Source organism: Fundulus heteroclitus, chromosome 22 (genome assembly GCF_011125445.2).
Source record: "Fundulus heteroclitus isolate FHET01 chromosome 22, MU-UCD_Fhet_4.1, whole genome shotgun sequence".
NCBI classification, from domain to species: Eukaryota; Metazoa; Chordata; class Actinopteri; order Cyprinodontiformes; family Fundulidae; genus Fundulus; species Fundulus heteroclitus.
Genome location: NC_046382.1, coordinates 39,940,578 through 39,968,221, shown reverse-complemented (window position 1 = coordinate 39,968,221; position 27,644 = coordinate 39,940,578). Strand labels below are relative to the sequence as shown.

Below are 27,644 nucleotides of genomic sequence, written 5' to 3'. Positions count from 1 at the left end.
TGGGGTGAAGATCATAACTGCCAGGTTCTGAAGAAGAGGAAAACCCCAGAGAAGTTTCATAGATGTGAAGAATGCAGAGGGTTTGTTGTGACAGAGGAGATTGCTGAGATGGTTCCTTTAATGAAAAACTGTTTGAGACCATGCCCTGCGATAGACTGGCGACCTGTCCATGGTGTACGCCGCCCCATTGACAGCTGGAGATAGGCACCAGCACCACTCGCGACCCCACAAGGGATAAACGTGTAAAGATAATGGATGGATGGATGTTTAAGACCAATATTTCCTTTGTGAATTGCACGAGGACTTTCTTCTGCTCATAAAAAAGTAACAAAGTGATTTTTATATGAAGTAATATTTGAATTAGGTACTTTCTACTATTATTTGAGTATTTCTTTTATGATTACATATTCTGTCAAAGTCAAATAACCTCAAATCAAAAATGAAAGCATTCTCATAATTTAGAATTAGTAATTTATATATACGTAGGTGCCGGTGCACTCACTGGGAGGTGCCTTGCTGTGTCACTATTTCTGAGTTTGGTAGCCAAAAGGGGTCAAACTTGTCATCCATACGCGTCTTTCCTATCTGTCTCTATACTCCCTGAGAGGGAGAGAGAACAAATGAGCTGTTCATTGTCGGGAGGACTGAGTAGTTGCTGCTCTACACTGCCCTGTTTCTAACATAACGGCAAAATAAACTTCACTGTTGTATTTAATTAACTTACCTGTCCAACTGAAAGCCTGCAATCTCCGCATCCGTTTTGAATCCCCGCTTCCTCATGAATTATCCCCACCTGGTAACGATACCTAATATAGACTCTCGTTTTCTCCCGGTTATTTTTTCTTGGTTACTTTTTCTTCCCTCTCGTTAGGCAAAGAGTATGGATGGTCCTCCATTTCAACAGAAAACGGCAAACAGAATGATCTACGGTTGTCTTTGCTTGTTTATACTCCTCCTTCACGACAGCACGTTCAGAAACCAGCCCAAAAGAACACAACTCACAGAATTTACAATCAACTTTAGAAAAAAGTAAGCAGACTTGTCAACGGCCAAAAAAAAGCCAAAAAAACATTTTACACAATAACCGTAGCTATTAGTTAGTAGCAGTAGCTTGGTACCAATACGCTGAGGACATGTTTACATTGTCACATACATGACATGCCACAGCTTCTGTAGTAGTTATTACACGCTTCACGGCGGGGACGTTTGTAATTAATTTAGCAGGCCACTAGATGCTGGGCTAGTGTGAAAATAGTACACGGTGGGGCTATAAGTAAAATTTTATCATAGTAACTGCACTTTTACTTGAATACATTATTTTGGTAATGTTTCCACATCTGGCTATAGTTTAAAGAACTAAGGTTGGTCCCCTGGTGCTGTACTGTGGCTGTTGGTGGTCATTTGGCTCTTTAGCCACTAAGGAGAGGTGCAAAAGGATAATAAATCACTTAACAAACCTCACAAAAATGTGTCCCCCTCACTTCTGAGATTATGGTTACGCCCCTGCACTGTGGCATTAAAAAGCATAAGACCCCTTGTGGGTTTTTTATACTTTTGCTTTTTTGGCCAACTTTAAATGTTCCAGGTCAACTATAACAAGGTTTAATATCAGACCAGAGTAAATACAAAATGTAACTTAAATATTTGTTATTTCTTTAAATTCTGAACCATTTAATGTGTGTTTTGTTAACCATTTAGAGGAGGACTTATTGTTGTCGTAAAGTGATGACCCGACACCCTTCCTCAGGATTTTCTGCCAGAGAGCAGAATTCTTGGTTGCAATAATTAATGCATGCTCTCTAGGTGCTGCAAAAACAATTCAGCCCAAGACCATCTCTCTATTGCAACCATTTGGCTGTCTGTATGATGTTCTTTATTTGAAATGTTGTGCGAGTTCTACTGGTGCAGGGTATACACCTTCCCAACAACAATACTTCTGTATCAGTTTATTTTTACAAAAGGCAACAGTTTTGTTGTCTTTGGTCAGCAGTTGTTTTCCACTTGGAACTCATGGAGGCAATTTTTCCTATTTTTGAGTCGTGAACACAGACTTTAACTAAGGCAATTAGGGTCTGCTGTGCTCCACTTGTTCTGAGTTCTGCTTTGACCTTCTGGATGACTCCTTGATACACGTTTGGAACTATTTTGATTAGCTAGCCTCCCTGCTGAAGTTTCCCTGATATTGTACATTTTCTCCATTTGTAAGTAATGGCTCTCACTGTGGATCACTGGTCAACTATAGCGCCAGTGACCATATTTCTTTAGATCATGAAGTGATGTTCTGATTTTTAACATCTTTTAGCCCTCTTCAGTTGGAAAGGCAGGTTCTGTTTCAGTGATTTCTTCAGTCTGCAGGTCTACAGTAATTAGGCCAGAATGTAGCTTGTGAAATAACACCAAGTGTGTTTAATCACATTTATTTCATAATTGAATAAATTATCTAATCATATAGGGTCAGGTTGTTGTGGATAGATTTTGTAATCTATCCAAAAGAACAAATTTTAAATTTTTTATATTTTTGGAAACTCGGATTATCTAAATTAAAAGTTATTTTTAAGATCTTCAACATTATTATTTTGGTAATCATCTTCTCAGCACTAAATGTAAGCTTAGTGGAGGAAGGTTACATAAGGAGAGCCAGGTGAGTCAATTAATAAACACAAAACAGCTGATGTCATAATCGTTTGGACTTTACATTAGTTTGGTATATGTCCGTCTTCATATTTCCTAATTCAGTCACTTTCTTTGTTTTAAGATTTCTCATGTTTTGGTTGTAAAATTGTATTTCATTCATGCTCTCTTTGCAGTCTTTAGTTATGTTTTTTTTCTCTGTATTTATTAGTTCCTGTTTTATTTAGCAACTGGTCCATTTCCTGTTGCTCCTTGTTTTGAAAATTTGATTCTGCTTATTGTGTGTTTCCTTCCTTTGTTCCTTGTTTGTTTTATTAGCCTTTTCTCCCATTTCTTGAATTACACTAAAGTTGCTTGCTATCCCACACAGTTTGGCCCTGTCGTCAATCAACCACCTGCTCCTTGTTCATTAATCACACTCAGCAGTATTTAAGTCTCTTAGTTTCTGTTATTCTCTGCTGGAGTCTACTGTTGCTCTTGCCCTGGTTGCTGTGGTTCCTCCTGCGCTTTTAGCTTTTCCCGTTATTTCTCATAAAAAACATTTCTTAGTCATGTGTGTCCCATTGTCCTGTTGTAATTTAGGTCATAAAACAACAACATTTTTGACAGCTGTATGGAAATCAGGAAACTAATGGCAGGGAAAGGCTGAAGTTATGCTAGTATCAGATTTAAACTGAGGCCTTGTACACACATAGCCGGTAGCAAATACTTCTTCCGTATAATAAAAAAAAAAAAAAATTGTACATTTGATCGTTTTCAAAAAAGTTCTCATCCACAAAAACCCGAACAAATACGCCACTGAGCGTTGTTTTAAACATGGCAAGCACATAGGGGCCAGTGCACAGCAAAGCTAAAACCTATGTCAGCCAATCAGAATCCTTCAAAACAACCACCTGGTCCCTCCATATTGGGAAAGAGAGTTGGTGTAAAACAACTGACCTTCAAGTGCTCTTTCCAATTTGAACCTCAACGTATTGGAGCAACAGGGCTTGTGAAAACAACCAAAACGCATCTGAACCAAGTGAAATGTTTATAACGTTACATGGATGCTTTTACCTTGAAGTCTCGAAACCGAGGAGAACACATGGAATGCTGTGTGGTTGCTGTGGTAAACAATCGGAGATGCTGTAGATTTCGTAGCAGTGAATTTGTCCAGTTTAACAATGATTACACACATGTTGTAAACACTCAATCACAACACCAACATGAAAACCACTGCACGGCCAAGTCTGTGAGTGTTTACATATGTGACATCAGCTCTGAAACGTTTGTCGCAGACTGTGATGCGCAGGAAACGTTACCATTTTTAACGTGAAAACTGCTTAGTATACCTTTCAAAAAGTTGCATGGTGGTGCAGTTGTAATGCTCTAAATTCCCTAAAGATGTGTTTGTGTGCATGGCTGTGTGCTCCATCTCTCTGTTTCCCTGTGATGGACTGGTGTCCTGACCGCACCGCTCGCCCAATAGCCAATAGGGATAGGCACACAAAACAAGCTTCCCCAAATCTTGTATGCATAAGCGATGGATTGATGGATGGATGGCTTCCGAAGTCCAATACATCTTTACCTTTTAAAATTTCAACACAACTAAGAAAAGTATTGTATTTTCCCTCTCTTTCATATTCACACATTAAGTTTTTACAGTTGTTTCAGTTACTATTAAGAACTTGTACTTTCCACTTAAAAATCACAGAGTTTAAGATTCACTTGCGTCACGGTAAGAAGAAACTTTAATTGGATGTCGCCTACAGTGGATGCGGTGGTTGGTGCTTTTGTCCCACAGATTGAAGGTTGAGATCTTTGCTTAATGGTTGTGTATGTTATTTCACTGCATAGATGGTTTATTTACACACGTATAAGCTGTTTCTGAAAGGAAACATTATGTTTTTTTAAATTTCAAGGATGATGTGTTGTTAGTGTGCAATTTGTCCAGTTACTTAGACAGGTCATGCTTATTTGTGTGAAAAAATCCATCATCCATGCTGAAAACGGCTTATTGACTAACATTCCAAGTACAAATTTTTTTGCAACTTATTTAGGAGTTGTTGTTTTTTTTTTAAAGAAGAAGAAAAGAAGCTCCTAAAGTTCCAGATAAACGCTTGTGAAAGGGAAATCAGTAACATTGCCAAAAACAACATATGCAAGACTTTGATTGAAAAATCAAAGTGGACCCCATGTTTCTTCATGTTATTCATATGTTCTCTGGACAAAGCAGACTTCTCTTTCCTGCCTACCTGTACCTGTATTGTCAAATCAGGTGAAACCTTTAAGGCTGATGTTGATGAGTAGCCAAACTGACAAGCATCTCTCCGTTGTTGCCAGTTCATCCACTCAGCTACTGAACCGCATTCAGCCATCATTCCTGCTGCTGCAGGACGGAGTGATTGCCTCTTGTTCTGACAGTCCTGGCAGTGGCAACAGCGAGCACAGCCAGAAAACACATTAGCAATTCATCACCAAAATATGACTGAATCACACACTTTAGACTGATTTCATCCAGTAATCTGTGATATGTGAACTTCACAGCTGTGAGACACAAAAAAACAGTAGATGATATACTTTTTCTGGCATGGTAAAAAGCACCCTTTTAATTATATATTAAAACTATATATATATATATATATATATATATATATATATATATATATATATATATATATATATATGTATATGTATATATATATATATATATATATATATATATATATATATATATATATATATATATATATATATATATAGTTAACAAAATTAACCCAGAATAAATTACCAGTGCAAAACAATCCAGCTTCTAAATAGGCAGCCATTTTTCCTCAGTGTTAAGGTTTGATAATTAGGCTAGATCTTAAAACATATTACCTAATTTATTTTGTGCTTGGACTCAATTAATTTGTGAGAGCAAAAAAACCTAGCATGCATAATTTCTGCTCTCATATTTCAACCTCTACTGTTTGTTTTAGCTTTGCACACTCGACCGAAGCTGGAAAGGAATGTGCCGTTTTAACACCTATACAGGCATTTTCAGAGCCAGTAGTAGAGAAGTTAGCAGTTTTTGATGGAAGATTCAGTAAAGTTATCAGCAATTATTCCCCTGCCTGTGGTTGAACGATGTTACAGAGAGCATGTTGAAAAGTAGATAAATCCTCGGTGTGGTGGAATGTTAATGACCTAGCTAAACAAACACCATCTGTTTTAGTTATTTCAAACAACTCAAAATAAACATTTTCATATCAGTTGGATTTCATTTCTGTCAGCAGATATACTAGCTTATGTCCCAAAATAAATATTATGATATTGTTATGTTTTGGTGGCATTACGGCCCTGGTTTGTTTTTGGCTCTTCTTCCTTCTACTTTTTGTATTTTCAGTCAACTGAAAAACTGCATTGAAGATGTTATGGTCCAGTGCTTTGAATGTCTTGTAGTTGTTTGAAAATGAGTAACCACATGAGCTGATCAGGTGAATTGACAGTGTACGTTTGGCTAGTTCATTAGTTTCAAACACTGAGTATTTTAGTATTTTTCCAAAACGCTCACAGGATAATGCCATCTTTCTGTCATGATTTAGGTTTGTTTGTTTTGGACTTTATCTAGTTTCAGCCTGTCACCTCTCAGCCACCAGCCACTATCCAATCAGCTCAGTCTCCTTCCAGCCAACGCCTTGCTCTCAATCAGATCCACCTGCTGCACTAATTAGTCAACTCTGCTCACCTGTTCACATGCCTACTTATACCTGCCTCAGTTATCTACTCGCTGCCAGAACGTCTTGTCTCATCTTGTCCAGTGTGATGTGCCCTGCTACTACCAGTTCCTATGTGCTCAGCTAGCTGGACTCTTCCGATAAAAGATGCCTGTGTCTGCGTGTTGCACAAGTCTGCCTGTTTCCTGTGAGTTCCAGCTACTCGCTCTGTTGGTCTCTGGTGGTTCCCACCCCAGGTAGGTCCACATCACCTATCCTGCTCATCCCTGCCCACCTGCACCATCAGCCATTAGTCATCTGTCTAGTGTGGTTCTGTTTGCCTGCCTCACCTGCCACGACTCATCCTCTTCAATAAACCTTTTAAATCGTAACTCTGTGTTTGGCTGAATTGTCATCCATTACACATTCATAACAAGTGTTGTGCAATTAGAATGGGTTAATTATGAATCCTAATCCTAATTAATAATGATGAACTGAAAATTGTTATGGAAATATATAATCAGTTTTGTGTTAATTGTGTATTTTTCTTAATGCAGTAAAGAGTTACCCAAGTTTTAAATAATATGGTTAAACTGTGTGGTTTGGAGTGAAAAGAGGACAGATTCTCCAGATAACAATAAATTAACCCAACCATCTCGTGGGATACCAGGCAACTAAGAGTCACATGAGGTTTAATGGGGTACCCTTCAAGACGGTTTACGATTTGAAAGCTTCTTTTTATTGTTCTTAATGTTTTTATGGTAAAATCCTAAAAACACCTGGCCAATGAATTAAAAGCTAGTTCCATAGATAAGCGCCATAGTGACTGAGTGTGTGTGTGGAACTTACCCCTCCCTGGACACTCAGTGAGGGGCGGGCCATCCTATCAAAAAATGCGGCCCTGGGCGGTTTCAAGCAGACATTAGCTTACAACTGGCATGGGCGGGTGGACTTCGGGTTATACTATGTGAGGTGTATGATAACGCTTGTAACTGTGTGTCTCCCCTTGGAATACCAATTATATTAAATATACAGGGGTTGGAAAATAAAACTGAAACACCTCTCATTTTAGTGTGGGAGGTTTCATGGCTAAATTTGACCAGCCTGGTGGCCAATCTTCATTAATTGCTCATTGAACCAATAAGAGCAGAGTGTAAAGGTCCAATTAGCAGGGTAAGAGCACAGTTTTGCTCAAAATATTGCAATGCACACAACATTATGGGTGACATACCAGAGTTCAAAAGAGGACAAATTGTTGGTGCACGTCTTGCTGGCGCATCTGTGACCAAGACAGCAAGTGTTTGTGATGTATCAAGAGTCACGGTATCCAGGGTAATGTCAGCATACCACCAAGAAGGACGAACCACATCCAACAGGATTAACTGTGGACGCAAGAGGAAGCTGTCTGAAAGGGATGTTCAGGTGCTAACCCGGATTGTATCCAGAAAACATAAAACCACGGCTCCCCAAATCACAGCAGAATTAAATATGCACCTCAACTCTCCTGTTTCCACCAAAACTGTCCGTCAGGAGCTCCACAGGGTCAATATCCACGGCCGGGCTGCTATAGCCAAACCTTTGGTCACTCGTGCCAATGCCAAACGTCGGTTTCAATGGTGCAAGGAGCATAAATCTTGGACTGTGGACAATTTGAAACATGTATTGTTCTCTGATGAGTCCACCTTTACTGTTTTCCCCACATCCGGGAGAGTTCAGTGTGGAGAAGCCCCAAAGAAGCCCCAAAGAACCACCAACTCATAAGAGTTGCAAGTGACTACGGCATTTCTCAGCAATCCTTCAGGGTTTAGGAAAATCAATGAAAAAACTTCCTTCATATGGTCTCGATCATGCGAGTGGGAGTCCCTCCGGCAGATACCAATGCAGTGGTGTTTTGTTGTTGCCCTAATATATCGGTAAGGAGATATTTAGAATAGATCTGTTCTCTATTTGGTAAAATGGTAAACAGCTTGTACTTGTATAGAGCTTTAACTAGTTCAGTGACCCCAAAGTACTACAATCAGTCATCAGTCAAGGACACAACAACTGAGATGGTCAGCACAGGGGATCAAACCGGCAACCCCCCAATTGCAGGACATACTCCCTAGCTCCTGCGCCACTGTCGCTCCAATGATTAGTTAACTTTTGACTCAATAGTATACTTTTCATGCTTTCATGCTCTATGTTTGTCCAGATCTAATATGGCCGTGGTGCATGTGCACTAGGCTATTCTAAATTTAGCAATTTGACGTCATTTGAAAAATGTCCCATTGGAAATAGGCCATAAAATTTAACATGGTAAGCCAGATTGATAATGTGAGGCACTCTCCGTTCTGCACACTATCAATTTGGTCCTGCTCCTATTGAATCTGTTTGGGGAAAGGTGGGGCATTCAGCAGAACTCTCCGAGATGATTGGACGACGTGACACCTAGAGCCACCTACCAAATGTTGGTTTTAGCCAATCACGGTATCAAATTAAAACATAACCAAAAGACGTCATGAGAAACCACAAGAAGGTAAGCCGGTCAAGGCACTTCTTCCTATTTTTCTTTCAAAGATGAAATTGTGGATTCTGACTAAACAGATGTGAGAGCAGCAGCTATTTGTGAGACCTCCTGCAATGTCATGTTTGTGTTGGTTTGGGCATGGGCTTGGGAGTTCTTGCTTTTGTCGCACCAGTATGTCCCGGCTTAAACCAAAATACTTCAACGGGATTGGCTGAACCGTTTTTGGTTTGGACACAAACCAGAGACTTTTTTGGACATGCAAAGTCTATGGTGGACGCACCTTAAGGAGCTTCGAGACGTGCTGCGCATTTTGAAACGTTTGGTGCATTTCATGCTGCCTGTTTGGCTTGACTCGCGTTAAGTGGCTCTATAGCAGCTGGCACAAGAAGTGAAAAATCCAAACTATCGCAGCTGGACGTAGGGCGTCAACCAATCAGACAGACTCTGGTATGTGACGTAATGTTGGATTTTCCGACGACAACTTTTGAAAAAAGTAAGATGTTACACGTCTCAGCTGGGTTGAAACAATTGTAAGAAATTATATTTATGATGTCTCCACTTCTCCTTTCTTCAAAGTGGAAAGCCTGTAAACATTAATAGCTTCAGTGAATGAAGGAACGACCGCCATCTTCCCCAAATTCTGTCTCTTTATTGCAAATTCTCGAAATCATGAAATTATACAATGATTCCTTTTTGCAATCATGTCCAAGTGTCTTTCCGTTGTTCTAAAACAAGCAGATACCATCCACTTCAGTAAACAGCATCAGCTCCCACCAGCTGTGACAGCATCAAAAGGCCAAATCAAAATAATTAAACGATAAATTTAAATCTCACAGATTCACATAAAAAGAACACCAATTTCTCAAGTGCAGCAACATTTTAAGGCTACTAATTTCCTTGAATCGTAATAATTCTGAAAGAGTTAATCATGTTATTAATTATATAATTTAATATGGACATATTTAGATGACCAAATCTACTTTAAGCTCTCATAAGCCTTGAATAACTGTATGACTGACTGTACAGTGGAATTACACAGTAGGGGAAAGTTGTAACATCTATAATGAATTTTTAAAACTATGATGAGAACTGATTGCATGTAGCTAGGAGTAACCTTAGCACTTCTACTGTCATGAAGCTCAGAGACAGGAAGACCCAGAATTCAACCAGACAAAGAGGTTTCAGATAAAGCAGGATTTAATTATTAGTTATCGGCAAAACAGTGGTCAAAATCATAATCCAAAAATGATACAAACAAAGGCAGTCCAAAAAACTCATACTGGGAGGTGGCAAACTTAAATGATCCAGAAGTAGACAGTACAGGAAAAAATGTGGAACTTAAACTCACCGGACACTTGACATGGAAAGACACAACTGACATGACTAGAATTGACGATGAACTGGCAGGGAAGTGGCAGAGGAGGGAGGCTTAAAAAGGCAGGAGAACAAAGGAGAGAGAGTGAGCCAATTAACCATAAACAGGTGGATGTAATCAGAGGGAGGGAAAGAGGCTGCATGAGGAAACAAGCTGACAGAAAACACGTGGAAAGGAACAGACACTAAACCAACTCTAGAACATAAATAACCACGAAGAACGAACCTAAGATGGAAGATAAACTAAGACTACACAGAGCACCGAAGGGAGATCAGAACTAAATACAAAGACCGGATAAATTAAAACAGTACAGAAGCTGAAGAATCTAAAACCAGACAGAACAGAAACAAAACCTGAGGTGGAAGATAAGACTAGCTGATCAAACGATAAACATAAACCAAAACAAAACCCAAATCATGACATCTACATATCAAGCACTCTTCCTTTTAACAGATAAAAACACAACACATGTCAGGATACCACCGTAATCTTAATAAAGTTAGGTTGGGGAGTGGAACGGAGCTTATAAATACATGTAGCCTCTCTAAAACGGCTGCTTTACGACCGTTATAGCTAAAATATCGCTAACTGCAATTATGACAGAAATCACTCTTTTTTTTTTTTGTGAACGTCTAGGCACGTCTAAGCATGTGATTGCGAAATCAGTACCAAATCAAACTACATTACTAACCTGTAAACATAAATAGCTTCAGTGAATGAAGGAATGACCGCTATCTTCTTCCCCAAACTCTGTCTCTTTATTGCAAATTAGGTCTTGTACTCGCGTTCTCGTCAAGTCCGGTCTTGGCGAGAACACAGGAAGATCGGACTTGACGAGAACGCGAGCATGCAGCACATATCTGTATTGGAACAGAAGCGTACTCGTGACGTCATGAGACGCACAGTTCTTTAGCATTTCTTTAACATTCAAAACTATTTATATACTACACCGCAATAAATCTTATTGAATTTTTTTTTAAAACAACATATTTAATTTCTAAAAAGCCTAAAAATTATCTTGCCGCGGTGCATTCTGGGAAAGCGGCCAGTCTGAAGAACGCACAAGTCTGCTCTGATGCATCTGGTCTGAGTCCAACCCTGGTTCTCGCTAGAACCCTAGAATCCCTGCAATCGCTATTGGCTGAGCCTTTACGACAACTAACTCATGTGCTCTCTCTCATCCTCTTGACCCGAAAGCTGTCTTAGTGCTTATCTGCTTAGCTGTGTTTCTTTCCTAGACATGGCCACCTATGTAGCATGTCTGTCATTACCCCATCTGGCATAGAAAGCATTCCTGGATCAAAGCTTCTGTGTTTTTGTGTCTCTGCTCTGTCTTCTCAAACCCAACTGCGTTGTGGCAGATGGCCGTTCACACTCAGCCTGGTTCTACTGGAGGTTACTTCGTATTAAAGCGGAGTTTTCCTCTCCACTGTCACTCCATGCATGCACGGTATTGTTGCAAAGTCAAAAACATAATTTAACCAACTACCCACTGTGCAGTTGGTTCATCTGGGTTGCCCACAGTGTAAGCAACTACGGGCTCGTTCAAGAGGAGTACATGCTGCTAGTTAATGACTTGATGTAATCAGCTGGTTTTCCTTAGAAAACTTTTAACCAATCTGTATGATTTGATAGAATTGACTTTGTAATGTGCCTTGAGATGACACGTGTTGTGTTGGCACTACGGTATATAAATAAAATTACATTGACAGTTGAATTTATTAACATGTGACGAATGAGCTCGTTATTCATATTACTAATCTGGTGTGTAACTCTGTGTGTTTATTACCACTGTCATGCCCGTATTTCTCCATTGTAGAACAATTAAGTTATTTTCTCCCTTATCGTATAACCCTTCATCAAAAATATTAACCAAGAGAAATAATGGTAAAGATCTTAGGTATGAAATGCTTTGTTTTAAATTAGAAAATAGCAGGCATTACAGCACATGGGAATGACTTGGCAAAGGGGCAAGCTGACCTAGAGCCATCAATGAAAGATGCAGTAATACTTTATTTTGATTGTTGTGATACATGAAGGTATGTAATTTTTACATTCAGCTCTAGAAAACCCTCACTTTTTCATCTTTAGCTTGACTTTGAACTCAGGGGTTGTCACCCTACACTCCCAGATCTAACTAACACCTTACAAATCTAGCTCAACAGTGATGTAGAATCCTCTCAACTTACAGAGAAAACATCAAAATCAGTGACTTCTACGAGGTTTCTTTAGGACACTACCATAGTCACACAAAATAACTCCAAGATCTGCTTGTAATTTCTCTCTTTTTTTAGATATCAGCTCGATGTCAAAGAAATTCTATCCTGAGACAATGGGAACATAAATCTCTGCTAGAGCTTGTGTATCTGGGTTGAGACATCCTGTAGAGAAGAAAATGAAGGTCAGGGAAGCTTGAAAACACTTTGTTATTGAGCACAAAAGGCTCCCTCTACTATCCTTGGTTGTGTTTCCCTGGATGAATCTGTAAGATTGTTTATGTTCACACACAGCGCCAGTGTTGAGTTTGATTACAGATAATGAATCACTTTACATATCAAGTGTTTGGAAGTGCAACTGAGAGTTGTTCAGTCTGATGCAACCTCTTGTTTTGTCTAAACAGGAGCAGCAAGGAAAAAAAAGAAGTGGGATGCAATCAGTCGTCATAAATGAGCAGAAAAGTGGAAAGACTTAGAACTAAAACAATGTCAGCGTTTGAAACCGGAGCGTTGACAGCCCACTGGAAAAAAAGGCCCATCAGAGATTGCACTGACTCAGATGACTACAAGATGTGTGATGTGTTTCTGACAGCCATGACCCATTTCTGCACTGAAGCAGGAGTGATCAAAAATCTAAGAACAAATGTTTTTTGTTTTCTGCCTTTTCTGCCTTCCTGCGGTTTCAAGCACTCCAAGCCTTAACTTCCTGTGGGAGGAAATGTTTGGCCCGTCCGGCACAGCCATTACCGACCGACCGGCATGTGTCAGCGCACCGCACAGAGTCACACTAATGCCCTGAGGGTCACATCGATCCACCACTTCCCCGAAGTTAATGTAGTAATGCCACAGTGGTTTAGCATTACACTGGAAGGGAAATGTTTGTTGGACATTTTTGCTAGTTGTGCATAGTGGAGCAGTTGTGAGAAAGGTTGCCTTTCAACAAGAAGGTCCCAGGTTCCAATCTTGGTCTTGCAGTAGCAATCCTGGTGTGCGGGTACTTCAGCTTCCTCTTATATTACAAAAACACGACTGTCAGGTTATTTGGACACTGTCATGATAGGTGAGTGAGTGGCTGCATGCTTGTGTTCTGTGGCTCTCTGTGTTGCCATGTGATGGACTGCAGTCCTGTACAGGGTGTACCTTGAGTCTTGCCCAGTACTACTGGAGACAAGCAGTAGTGACACTGCGACCCTGTGGGTAAAGACGACGAACGGATGGATGGATGGATGCTCAGAATTGGTCCAGAAAGTACAACTTTTAGGGACACATATATAAATATGTGTGTGTATATATATATATATGTGTGTGTGTATATATATATATATATATATATATGTATATATATATATATATATATATATATATATATATATATATATATATATATATATATATATGTATATGTATATGTATATATGTATGTATATATGTATGTATATACGTATATACGTATATACATACATATATACATACATATATACATATACATATACATGTATATATATATATATATATATGTATATGTATATGTATATATATATGTATATATATATATATGTATATGTATATATATATATATGTATATATATATATATATATATATATATATATATATATATGTATATGTATATGTATATATGTATGTATATATGTATGTATATACGTATATATGTATGTATATATATGTATGTATATACATATATATGTATATATATATATATATGTCTCATGTTTATTTTTTCTCTGCTAGCACTTGAAGTTATAGCCCGTCTACAACGCTACCAAATGGCACTAGTAATGCACTTTGTTTGCCAATGGTGCTTTTTCTAGGCATGGGTGCTACGTTTAACAAACATACACCCAAGTAAATGTTTTATGGATCTGTTTTGGCTTTTGTACTTTTATTTGGATTAGATAACAGTAAGAACTTCAGGCAGGCCAGCTGACAGCCTTGCCAGAGCCGGGGACAGCACAGTTTTTTTTTGCCGTCCTGCCATAAGCATCGACTGCATTACTGCTGCTTACCTGGCTCTGGAAGGTGATCATACACTTGGGATTCCTGTCCAGCTGCACTTGTTTCATTCTTATCCTCAGGTTTTTTTTTTTAGTTATTCATAAAAATCCCCCAAGGATTTACTTCATCATTCTCTTGTTAACTTTTCTTTCTTGAGCAACAGACTTCTGAAAAACAGACATACTGATATTTTACTTGGGCAGCTAAATGAAAACTGGTCTTAATGGCCAGACCATTTTTGTGTTTGTGTGGGAGATGTTCTGGGCCCTGATTTTTGCAAAAACATACTACACATATATAAATATGGATATAAAACTTTAATCAAGTCAAATATTAAATATTTTTCCACATATATTATTGAAAAATTATTCCCACCCATAATTTAACGAACAGCTCCCCAATTTTGAAGATGTACCACCTCTCCTTGATCCACTGAACTGGTGAAACATGAAGAAAGCGAACATGAACCAAACAGAAAGCTTGCATGTTTTAATAACAGCATTTGCTCTATAGTAAATTAGCTCAGAAGCTTTCATGTTGTCCAAATTCCCCCACAACAGCTGACATAACAGCTGTTGAGCTGTTGTGACAAGTCATAACAGCTGTCACTATTGTTAGGAGGATAGTGTTGCCCTCAACAGGTAGGAAAATGATGGAAAACTGCATTTTAAATTTTTATTAGAACTACTTCAAAAACTGACGAACATGAAGTTCTATAAGAAGAACTATAAGATTTATTCTGACATATTACATTGAGGATATTATCAATCTTCCTCAAGAAGCATATATAATAATGATGTCTTGATGTAAATAAATGGCTTGATGACTGTTTACATGGCATCTATAAACATATTTACAAGGAATAAGCAACAACAGATGATGTAGGGGCATCATGTCTGGAAGTGGAATATTTGAGACTAGATATATGTAAGAACCACGGTGTAGGCTCAGTAAATTTTGTAAATTATATTCAGACAAAATGTATGTTCTCTAAAGCCACGTTTTTCTTCCGTTTCAGTTCGTACCCTCATTCCTTATCCACGTGTTGCTATTTCACTCCTTTCTGCCTGTAAACAAACCATTCCGTACCCATATCTGAAGCCCCTACACAGTTTGTGTCTCAGAGTAGTTATATTTGCAAAATTATCATTTTTTGAACATCATATTCTTTATCACTGCAAAAAGGGAACTAAAAAGTAAGTAAAAGTTGCTTGAAATTGAATGTATTTGTCCTTGATTTGAGCAGGCATGTTTAAATGATCTGCCAATGGAATAAGATTTTTGCACAAATCATCTTCATCATCTTCTTCAAAGTGCAGTATATCTAATTATCTCATTTTAGGGGTAAAATTCTAATTGCGTTGTTTACCTGCTTAAATCAAAAACACTCATTTCAAGAAAAAATTTCTTTTAGTTCACTTTTTGTAGTGATAGAACATTCTTTCTATTGATTGTAGTTCTCATTTTACCCATATATTATTCAAAACATGACCCTTGCTCAAGTCAAAACAACACTGAGCAACCTACTGCTGGTAGATATTTACTGGACTCATAAAAACATTCCCTCACACAAGGGTATGAGCAGATTAAAGAGTACCTTAAATGATAAGATGTCAGTTAAAAAAACACATTAATCAGTGAACTATGAATGATGCTGTCATCATCTGCTGCAAATGTCACATCTTTGAGCAAATATAAAGGATTTGAGATCATGTTTAAACACAATTAAAATAAGATTTCATGAGTGGGTATATGTTGAATTCAATGTCCACTGGTGCTGTATTAGCAGACAGAGAAGCATTAATTACTCACACATTCCAAGATTCAGCTTATAAAACATTAGATACATGTTTTTTTAGTAAGGAATCTTGAGGATTTGGTGAATATTTTAGCTATGAGCCAGAGTATATCATCCTGTCAACTAGTCAGTGTGCCTAACAGAATTTTATGGACTGAAACAGACTTTTTTGTTTTGTGAGGAGCTTTAACATGTCAGCTTTGTAAACTTCCCTCCGACATGCGCCGTGTTAGATCTATCTCCAGCTGTAGTTAATGTAGCCTGGAGGCTTTAGCCTCAAGCTGAGATGAGGCAGGCTGCAGTGGTCAGATTAACTCATGTCTCCACACCCCCAGATAGCTCTCAAACTTGTAGTCATTAGCCTCAACCAACATTTTATCACACTTGGCACGTCTCAATTGGCTTTATTCATGTTTTTAGAAAATCTGTAGCTGCACTTAGAATAACTAGCTGCAGGCATGATGTCTGACCACAGGGGCAAGAAAAAAAAAAACACTTCTGGGAAAATTATTGCCTTCAGGGTGGTTTATAATAATACCCTCACGTGTTGTCAAGGCTAAATAGATATGTCAGGTCATTACCAGCTAGAGGACAAGATTTCTAGCACCGTTTGCTTTAATATTCAACCATCCATCTGTTTTTTTCTCTGCCTACCTAATCATGTTTATGGCTATGAGGGAGCTGTATCCTATTTCAGCTGTAAATAAGCCGAGTTGGGCAAACATAGGACCTGTCATCTGTCCATCACAGACACACTATTAGAGCTCCCAGATGACCTAACATTTAGGTTTTTGTGCTATAGAAGGGCACCAGAGGAGCAGAATAAACACTATGCATGCACAGGAAGAATGATTTGCCCCAAAATGAAATTTGGGCTATTGACCCTCCAGCAGCAACTGGAACCACAGATACTGTGCAGCGGTTGACTTCTTTAATTATTGTTTAACTTTTTTTATTCTGTTTTGCAATGGTATTTGGGTGTAATCAGACATAATTCCCTTTCAAATCATAGTTCCTCAATAAATATGTAACTGCAAACCGTCTGTCTTTTCAGTTTGTCCTTTCACGTCACACAAATAGATTTGTTGAGATCATGGATCCTGTGCCCTAGGTGTTGTCATAGCATACTTTTAACATTGTGCTGCCAAAAGGCTTGCAATGTTTAGTGCTTTCCAAAGTTCATGTTGCAACCCTCATCCAGGCAAGTTTGTTGTATAATCTATCTATGCACATTTTACTGAGCAAAATATTTCCTGGATCAAAGTGACTCAGTCAGCACAGTATGGACTGTGGACTCCCGCTGTTTCTGCAGATGTCTTCAATTTGTAGGATATTACTACATCACACTTGCTTACTTAATCCCATATCACGCCTCAACTGTTGATAATGGTGGTTTGTGACCTCCTGAGGTAAACCAGCATAATATTGGTTGGGTGACAACGATTACGCCATTCAATGGCAGGACTGTTTAGTAGATAACATGACCTAAAGAACACGTGTAAAACATGGAATGAAAGGAGAATCAGAGGGCAGCTATAATAAACCTTTTGAATAATAATCCATGTTCTTTCACCCACAAAAAGCAAGCCAATGCCAAAATCAAAGAGGAAAATGTCAAGTGTCAGGCCTTCAAGTGTCTCCCCCTCTGGTTAAAAACATGCCCCATATCCTCCTGACCAACTGTCCCCCATCTTCACCAACATATTCAACAAGTCTTTAGAACTGTGTGAAGTCCCCACTGGCTTAAATACTCTACCATCATGCCTGTCCCCAAGAAATGCATGTTTGTGGTCATGAAATCCTTTGAGACATCTTCCACAAGAAGCTCACCCAGCTCACAGTGCCACCCTCCACCTGCCAGTGGATCACCAGCTTCCTGACCAACCACCAGCACCAGGTGAGGCTGGGGAGCATCTTCTCCTGCCCAGGTAATATCAACACTGGCAGCCCCCAGGAGTGTGTTCTCTCCCTTCTCTTCTTCTCTCTCTGTACACTATTGACTGCACTTCAACTCATGAAGTTTGCAGATGACACCATGTTCTTTGGGCTTAATCAGGACGGTGATGAGTCTGCATGAAGACAGGTCGACTGGCTGGTCCACTGGTGTGTCCAGAACCACTTGGAGCTAAGCCTAGTAAAGACAGTGCACCTTACTCTGTCCACCCTCACCATCCGAGACAGCACTGTGTCTACTGTGGATCAACCACCCCCCCTTTTGGGACCTAAGATGGTTCTCATACATTGACACCTGGGCCGGATTAACCTCTAAAGGGACCAGGGCAGTGAAGGCACAAGCAAAACATCTGGTTATCTCCTGCTTAATGTTAAACTGTTTGCCAGAGCCCTTGCGCTGCACAGACGGCGCTGACATTGAGACATTGAGAGACGCTGCCTGTGACTGTGAATTGAGAAACCCTCTCCTCATTGGTCAGTCCATCCACAGTCCGTGGGTCAAAGTGATGCCAATCAACGTGTACTTGGTGGGTTCTGTGACATCAAGCACTACAGCGCAGCTCAGAACATTTAAACATGGAGAAGCTAAGTGAAACGAAAAAAAAAAAGAGAGGACATCAGAAAAGCTGAATATGTGAAGTATCTACCGAAAATAGGTAATTTCTTCTCTTCCATTGTTTTGTTAAGTCAGCTTTTGTGGTTTGAAAGTTGTTGCTTATTTACTTTTTTGTGAAAATGAAGGCCATTTACTCTCAATGTCAACTTTACCAGATTATATTGAGGCTGATGTCTTTTTCTGTAGCGTCTCTGCATTTGGGGCAGTCAGTGCCTGGCCCCACAAGATGTCACTGTGGAATATTGTAAAAAGACCAATTCCCCTATCAATAAAATACAGTTCTAAACATTTGTGTGTATATATATATATATATATATATATATATATATATATATATATATATATATATATATATATATACACATGTATGTATGTATGTATCGTCTGCCAAAATACTGACAAGCGCTTTAGGTTAATCCTCTTGGGGCACCCAGAAATTGTAGGCGGCCCACCAACGTTTGTTTAAATGATGAACATCTGAAATAGCAGGGCGCAAACAAGATGCTCTCAGTAGACGGCCATGGAGCACAAATACTACGGCCCCAAGCTCGGATCGTCCAACGAAAATACTGGAATTGCACGTTACATTTACGTTCTGCCAGATAGTGTGTGACCATCTAGTGTTGGTTGTCTTTGGTGGCTCATTGGAGGATTGAAGTGAATCTTTTGTGTTAAATTATTGAACATTATGAGTAAGTCTTTATCTGTAGTTTTATGCATAAAAATTGTATTACATATAGCCTATATTAAATGGGATTTCTATTGTGTTGGTTTATGCCAATTTATGTGTTTCATTTAACATTGATCTAAGTCAGGTTGTATTAATCACAGAGAAATCAGTTGCTGCTGTGAGTTTTTGCTAAAATAGCTGTTGACCCAACTAATTAACACGTTATTCTGACTTTTACCTCCAGTTTGGCACTTCAGAGAGGTAATGGCTAAAACTGTAAAGATCCCTCAGAAGCTGGAGACCTGATAATTCAACCAACACAAGCAGTGCACGTTTTAAAGAGTAAATAATCTGGTGTGACAAACTACGAGCATGAATTTGTTTCTTAAACAATTCCCTTACCACCCTTCTATAAGGGTGTGCACTAGAATGGAGGGATGCCTGGGTTTGATAACTAACAAAGGTTATCATACAAGATCAAGTTAAGAAAACAACCAAACTAGAACATCATCATAATAAACCAAGTGCCTGTTTAAAACAAAGTACTACACCAGCCAAAAGGATTTCTTAATTGTACCCCTCTTTCCTTTTAGGATGGCAAAAAGAAATAAAAAAATCCTTTACTCTAGTCGCATTTACTTACTAAAACATTCTGTAATAAATGGATCTCTGTTTAAACTGCATTAAGCCAAGACACACACGGTTCCCCAAGTCAAGTTTAGTTGCTACTCACAAGACATCGATGAATGGGGCAAAAAAAAAAAAAAAAACTTGCGGGTCTGTTCAGAAAATTAATACATTTTTCCATCTTCAGTCCAAATTTCAACTATTATTCCAAGTCAATGAGCCACATCATTTTCACATTCTTCAAATTTATGATCAGTGCACTCTGTTTTCTTTTCCAGGCTGCAGCTATGTGCCCATATCTTTGACATCCTCAATTCCAGAAGCGCTGCAAAAGCCATTCTTTTTTTCAGATCACAAACATTAGTGGGGCATACCACCAACAACTATAAGTGAGTTTGAAACTATAGCCTTCACCTACTATATTCTATGCATTCGTTTTGTAACTTCGGAAAAATCAGAACAAAGCTTTATATTTATAATCCTGATTTCCTCTCTTTCCCCTTCTGTTCCTAATATTCCTTTTAGACTTCATTCTTTCTGGCTCCTCTTCTCCATCCCCTAGTCCTTAGAGGTTGGCAAAACAAAACAAAAAAAACAAAAACAACAACTGGAGGTGTGCATTACCGCCACCATCTGGTTGGAGTGTGGTTCTTGATGGTTTCATATGTCAGGTGTGTGTATGTATGCAAGGAAATTTGTCTTTTTCTTATTCAATCAAACAAAAAGTAATTTCAATCAAAATCAATATGTGTGATCAAAACAAAACAAGTGCGATCAAAATAAATGTAAAAACATCTAATATCTTATCAAAATAGATATATGTGATCAAAACAAAATTCCCTCAATATGTATGTATATACACATAACATAAAAAATTCAAATTCGATTACTCCTTTTTATATTAATTTTTCCACAAGTTAATTTACAATGTGCCTATTACGTTAGACCTTTATTTAATCTTTATAGATTCTAGCCTAAATCCTCTTTCATGCTTATATTTGAGACATACCAATATAATAAGTTATACTGTTTCATCCTCTACACATTGGTCACAACTGGATGGATGGATGGATGGATGGATGGATGGATGGATGGATGGATGGATGGATGGATGGATGGATGGATGGATGGATGGATGGGTGGACGGATGGCAAGAACTTGCTAACATAATTAAATCCAGAAATGATTAGAAAAGAAACAAACAAAAACACAAAGACCAATGCATTATCACCCTTTGTTTTGGCCAAACGGATGGTGGGAGGACCGCCCAGAGAATCAGTGGAGATCGAGGGATGCTGAGCAGTGCAACATCAATCTCCTTTGTTGGAGCAACACAACGTAAAGGATTTCATTTTTCTCTCTCTCTTTTTCCACCCTTAAGGTGGTATTTTGTGCCTGGGCAGAACATATTAGGAATAGTTTTAATGGTTAAGAACTCCAAAGGGAGTTTGTTTAAACTGTGCTGAATATTTCCAAAGTGTTCATACGTTCTAAGTGATTTTTGCTGTTTTTGTTTTGTTTGGTGAGAAACGAGTCACGCCGATCGGCTAAGTTAGAATTCTCTTTCAAACTTCTTTGCTCTCTCTCTCTCTCTCTCTCTCTCTCTCTCTCTCTCTCTCTCTCTCTCTCTCTCTCTTTCTCTCTCTCTCTTCGAAGTATTCGTCTCAACTGGTTACTGCCCTTTGTCCAAAACCCGCCCTCACACTAGGCTAGGGAGTTAGCCTGTGATCTCAGAGCCGCCTTCTTACACACGGCACGCAAGGTCGGAGGTCATACGTCGTCATAGTCGCCATCTTGTGCGGCACACAAGATGGCGACTTGAGTAGCCCCGAGGCTAAGCTGCAGGCTGTTGTGAAGTCACACTAACTGATTAGCTATCGTTAGCTGAGCGCTACCTTGAAGCCAAACTAGAACGAGTTAGAAGCTAACCGTGCATGAACTAACATTGCTAGTGGCTAGTTTTACCAGAAGCGTTCCCCATCCTAGCTTCAGGCCTGTTGGGTATACCAGCTCTGCTGCCTCAGAGCTATTTAGCCAGTATTCTTTCAATGCTGTTACCTCAAAGGACTGAGGTAAAACATGTGGATCGTGATGGTCAATGTTGAAGCTAATAAGATTTCTAATCAACTGTAAAGTGATCATACATTGCTACCTCTTAATTAATCCCTTTTTATTGACTTTTATTTTAATTTGTTTATGTTCTATTTAGTAGTGAGTAGTATTTTCTAGTATTTTATTAAGCAGAATAATTACACTAACAGGGAATAATCAGTTCACTAAATAACAACTAGCGAAATCATAGGTGTTTGTGATTATTTTGAGTCAGAAATTGAATGGTCTCTAAGACTTACCGAATTATCTCCTTTTGAGTTAATAACTGAATAAACTGAGACATTTTAATTGACTTGTGATGAAGGCCTAATGATCAAAACTCCAATTGCAATTACAATTAAGGTTGTCTATGTATTGCTGGACAAGTCTAACCCAGTCAACAACTGGTTAGAAAACCCTTTTCCAGTATAAATAAGTTAATAACTGCTAATTAATAAGCCAATTGTTATTGCTAATCATTACAAGCTTATAGCCCTTGATCACAAACATTTGAAGTCATTTTTGTTATCGCTATCCTTTGATTTTGAATGCCGTATTATTAAATTATAATTGTCAATTATAATTAATAATAATCTTCATAATCAAACAGGTGTAATTGCATAGCAACTCAACATGAGGAGGGCACCACATAGACAGTTTTAAACAAAAAAGAAGGAGTTCAACAAATGTGCTAATAAATAAACTGCACACCCATGTGTGCAGTTTATTAGCAAAACAGTCAATCTGGGGGTGAGCTGCTGCCTTTTTATTAATCTGCAGTAAAAGACAATGACTACCCACTAATACTGTCCACAACCATTTTTTATTTTTTTTTAGAAATTAAAAATAAACATTAAAAAAGATGTTTAGCTGTACTAAGAAACCACATATTGTTTTCAAGCTTGCCTTAAGGTCCTTGTTGTATAATGACTGGTTCTGTTGTTTTGGTTGTGATAAATTTAAATCTTTTGGTTTATTTGTAAATTATGATCCCATTCTTCAAAAAGACCACCCCATAGTAGAAAAAAATGGCTTCTTAATGGTCAGTCATATGTAAGATGTGTAAAATTAAGACTGTCAACCAGCTTTCCTCTTCAACAGCAGTCGACCACTAGTGCTCTTCTAAAGTAAACCATCCCACTTCACTCAAGTTTGATTGGTACGTTATCCAGAATGCAAGTAATCAGAACATTCCACAGTTTTGCTCTCATCCACTTTTCAAATGTCTATTTTTTTGTTGATTAGTTGTTGGAGGTATGACCTGCAGATTCTCAACAAGCAAGCCTGTAACACAGCTGTGGGGCCTTCATGTGTCACACTAGGGTTCCTGCCTCTTTCTGCAAGCTCTTTTTTCTCGTCTTAACACAGAGCTGTTATGACTTGATGTGACAAAAGGCCTTAATTTTGTCTCATCAGTTGAAAGGACAATGTCTCAGAAGAAATCTGGCTTGTCACTCTGTATTTTGGTGAACTCTTGTAAAGCGCTTCCTCTTCCATTTGTCTCACTCCCCATAGTGAGGATGCTTTGGATGATTTTTGTTGTTGTTGTTTGATGCTTCAAGTGTTGCCAATTGTCAGAGCTGTGTAAGATGAAGTGTACACTTTTATATAATTATACAGCTCATCAATCAGTTTTAAGTACTTCATTTACATCTCAGATGGTACCGTTTTGTTAATGTTTTGGAGTTAGTTGCATAACTATCTGAATGACAGTTACATTTCATTCCAGTTTAAGGTAAACAAAAACATATCGCTTTAGATTACACAGAGTAAAAAAAAAAGTCTGGGTTTTGTCAAAATAAGATGAGGATATACCTTTGAAAATAGAAATTTTTTACTCATTTTGGGCTAGTCAAGGTCAACAAAATTATTCCTTTTGGCTAAATGTTGGAATGACAGGTGTTACTATTCTGGCTCACGCGTAGCAACAAAAAGAGAGGAGACAACGCAACTTCAAGCATTAACAATATTTATTCAAATAATTAACATGTACAGATAGATCGGTATGAATGTGCAGGTGTTGTGTGTTTGGTGAATGGAAGTGTAGAGCAATCAAACAAACCAACAAACTAAAAGTCCATGCTGTGGTGACAGGAGAAGGGTCTCACGCTCCTCCTGAAGCATGGAGGAGCAGTCTGGAGTAAGAGCTACATCTGGAGCAGGAGCTACCGCACCTCTGCAAGCCAGCCATCTTTATGTCTGTGCTAATTAGACAGGTAGGAACAGGAACACCTGATACAGGGACAGAGGCAGGAGAGGCACAAGGAAACAAGTCCTCCCTCAGAACCCTCTACATGGGCCCAGACCGTAACACAAGGGTAATCATTTTTCAGACGTCTTTATCCAGCCAGAATTTAAGGGTATGTCTCCATTAGCTTTGCACATTGAGAGACTGAAATATCTCCCCATTCTTTTTTTGTAAAGCAATGCAAGTTACACTGGATTTGAGGAAGACCATCTGTAAACATCAATTTCTCAGTTGCATTTAGGTCAGGCTTTAACTGGGCTATTCTAATGCATAAATATCCTTTGATCTTAACCAGTGGTTCCCAACCCCTGTCCTCCATGTTTTAGACGTGTCTCTGTTTCAGCTCGCCTGATTTTACATGATCTCCTCTGCATGTCATCAAGTCCTGCAGAAGCCTCTTAATCATCTATGCACCTAAGTCAGGCATGTGGCAGCAAGGAGACACCAAAAGCATGCAGGACAGGGGTCCCAAAGAACCTAGATTAGAAACTCCTGATCTAAACAACTGAATTGCAGCTCTGGATTTATGTATAAGCCTGTATTTCCACTGGAAGGTAAACCTCTACCTAAGTCTGTGCAGCCTCTGACAGGTTTCAGTCTTCCTCCAGTGGCCCTGTATTTACTTCTAGCAACTCGCCAACCCATGACTCCACCACCATGTCTGGATGGTGGTGGAGTGCAAATGTTACCTTCGTGTTGGGCAAAAATATCCTTTTAGATCTAATCTGACTTGAGCACATTCTTTGACCCTGTTTTTTCCCTCAACATGGCTTGTTACAAACTGCAAAGATGACTTCTTATATCGGGGTGTGTCATGATTTGGTCAGAAAAGCACTCAGATGCAGAGCAGAACTCAAATCCGATTGCACGTTTAACAGGAAAAAATAAAGAAAACTTGCATAATTCTAAAGTTTCAGTTCTCATTGAGTCCAATGCTCCAATCAAAGTGAAGATTGTTTCTGGGAAGAAAAAATCTCTGTGCAGAAGTGCTCCACCAGCCAGAAGTAAAAAGGACTGTCGAAAAAGCTGAACAGAGGTAGCGAAAAACTAAACTACAGGTTCACTATGACATCTATGACAACATTGCAAAACAATGTTCACCTCATGTCAGATTTTAATAGTGCTGTTAATTATTAATACAAATATTGTTTGCATTTAAATCACTAAGCATGGACTGTAAAACAAATTAGTTACTGTAAGATATTTGATATTCAATGAAATTACATATTCATGACAAGAAATATATTAAATAACATAACATTCTTACCATTAATAGTTGTTAGGTCACTGAGTCTTAAGGTTTTTATATTTTTCCCCCCTTTTCGGGCTGTGAGATGCGTGGTTTGTGCACTTGAAGGGAAATGTTTTTCTGGAGGAGTCAATAAAAAAGCGCGCCCTAGAGTTGCAGAATTTCATGAAAAATGGTGTAACACCGGACTTTATGGACCACACCTTTGCTTCTTTATCAGCCATTCTAATTCCCTCAACACCTGCAATAGTCTTAAAGGCCTTTCTATCAAACTCAGAACAACAGTAGTCTTCAAAACACAATTGTAGTAATGTAGATGGATAATAAAAATAAAAAATGTCTAGGTTACCATCATAATTTTAAAATAATTATAGTACTTGACTATCAGTGGTATTTTAATGCAGACTGATAAGTCAGATAATCAGATAAGTAAACAGAATCACTGACAAAACCCATTTGTGAAACAGAGTCCAGGCTTAACTCAGCCAGGACATCTGGAAAGTCTCGGTTTAATCCACTATCTTGGTTTTGTGAAATAGGCCTCTGGCCTTTTTTTGTTTGTTTGTTTGTTTGTTTGTTTTTTTGCCACCATCCATAAAGGAGAGGTTTGTGCAATGCGCAGCTTATAGTTGTCCTTTTGACGTATTATCCCACCTGCGCTGTAGATCTTTGTAGCTCATCCAGAGTTACCTTTGGTCTGCTCCCACTCCCTGGCCTGTCAGTTTAACTTGACGTTCATGTCTTGGTAGTTTTGTAGTTGTGCCATATTCTTAAAACTTAAACAAAATGAGAACACATTTAATTACATTTTGTATCAGTTGTATCCGGCACAAGCATTACATCCAACAGACGGCCATTGTCACAACCTCTAATCCAAAAAAGGAAGCACACACAAACAGTCCAAAAGGCAGCAAGAGTGTATTGGAGGACACACAAAGTGGCACACTAAGTCTGTTGCTGTGGAGCAAGCACCTTTTAGTTGAGTCTGTGTTCAATTGCTCTGTTGTACAGGATTACATTTGCTTGCATCAGCAGGGTTGTCAAATTGATAAAGTTGCTTTGTTAATATGCAGAGTTCTCATACATTTGCATGGGTTTTCTCAAGTTCACTGCACTGAGAAATTTTGGCTGTTGAAATTATTTTTGTGGAAAATGCAAAAATGTTCTCTGTGATTTATCTTGGTATGCATAGAGGAATAATTTACCTTTAATACTTCCAGGAAAAAAAGGCTTTTGTTCAACTTTCAGTATGTGTCTAGGACTAAACAGAACATAATTTAAGGAAATTAATGTTTTTTTTTTATTCATAAAAACAACTAACATTTGCTTTTCAGTTTTCCCAGTTCTATTTGTCTCCAGAGGCAATTCTACTGTCGAGCTTCTGATAGAGAAATCGCAAAGAAGTTATTCAGTGTCTCACAAAACAAATGATTCATACATTTTTACATCAAGCTTTGTTTTACCTCTGTCTAAAGTGAGCAACAGCTGCCACAATGACTCATTAATGGGCCTGGTTTTAAGGAGCTATGTCTCTTTGCTTCAGTCAATGTAAACAAAGAGGCAACGCTGAGGTTTCCTCAACACATTCTTAAGTGATTTCAGTGGTTGTAGCAACAATTTTACCAGACTGCTGATGCACTAAGATGTTCATTAAACCTTTCAGCAATTTCCTGTACTAAAACATCCATCAACCCCCCCCCCCCCCTCCCTCTCCATAAGAGACGTGGCGAGAATCACACGTGGTTTTTGATACCATTTTCAAAACAATCCAGTTTTAACATGAGAAAGGTTTTTGTTTTTTTTGTTGGTTTTTAAAGGTCATCGAAGTAAATTGCTGAGAATGGCTGATTCTGTACTGCACTTGATCCGTCACGCTCACCGAATATATTCTTTCCATACCTCAAAATCGCACGCACACACACACACAAGTTCAGAGAAACACTCCATAGACTCGCATAGCCCCAGGTGTTGGA

General features: G+C 38.6%; 1 protein-coding gene across 1 annotated transcript in view; it reads right to left on the bottom strand.

The window, feature by feature from the left end:
• Positions 1-591: 591 nt before the first annotated feature.
• LOC105933296 overlaps positions 592-27,644 on the bottom strand; it is a 146,841-nt gene continuing 119,788 nt past the window's right edge. Inside the window, exon 6 of the mRNA XM_036126085.1 lies at positions 592-600. Coding sequence (XP_035981978.1) covers positions 592-600 — 9 coding nt within the window. The remainder of the gene's footprint in view (positions 601-27,644) is intronic.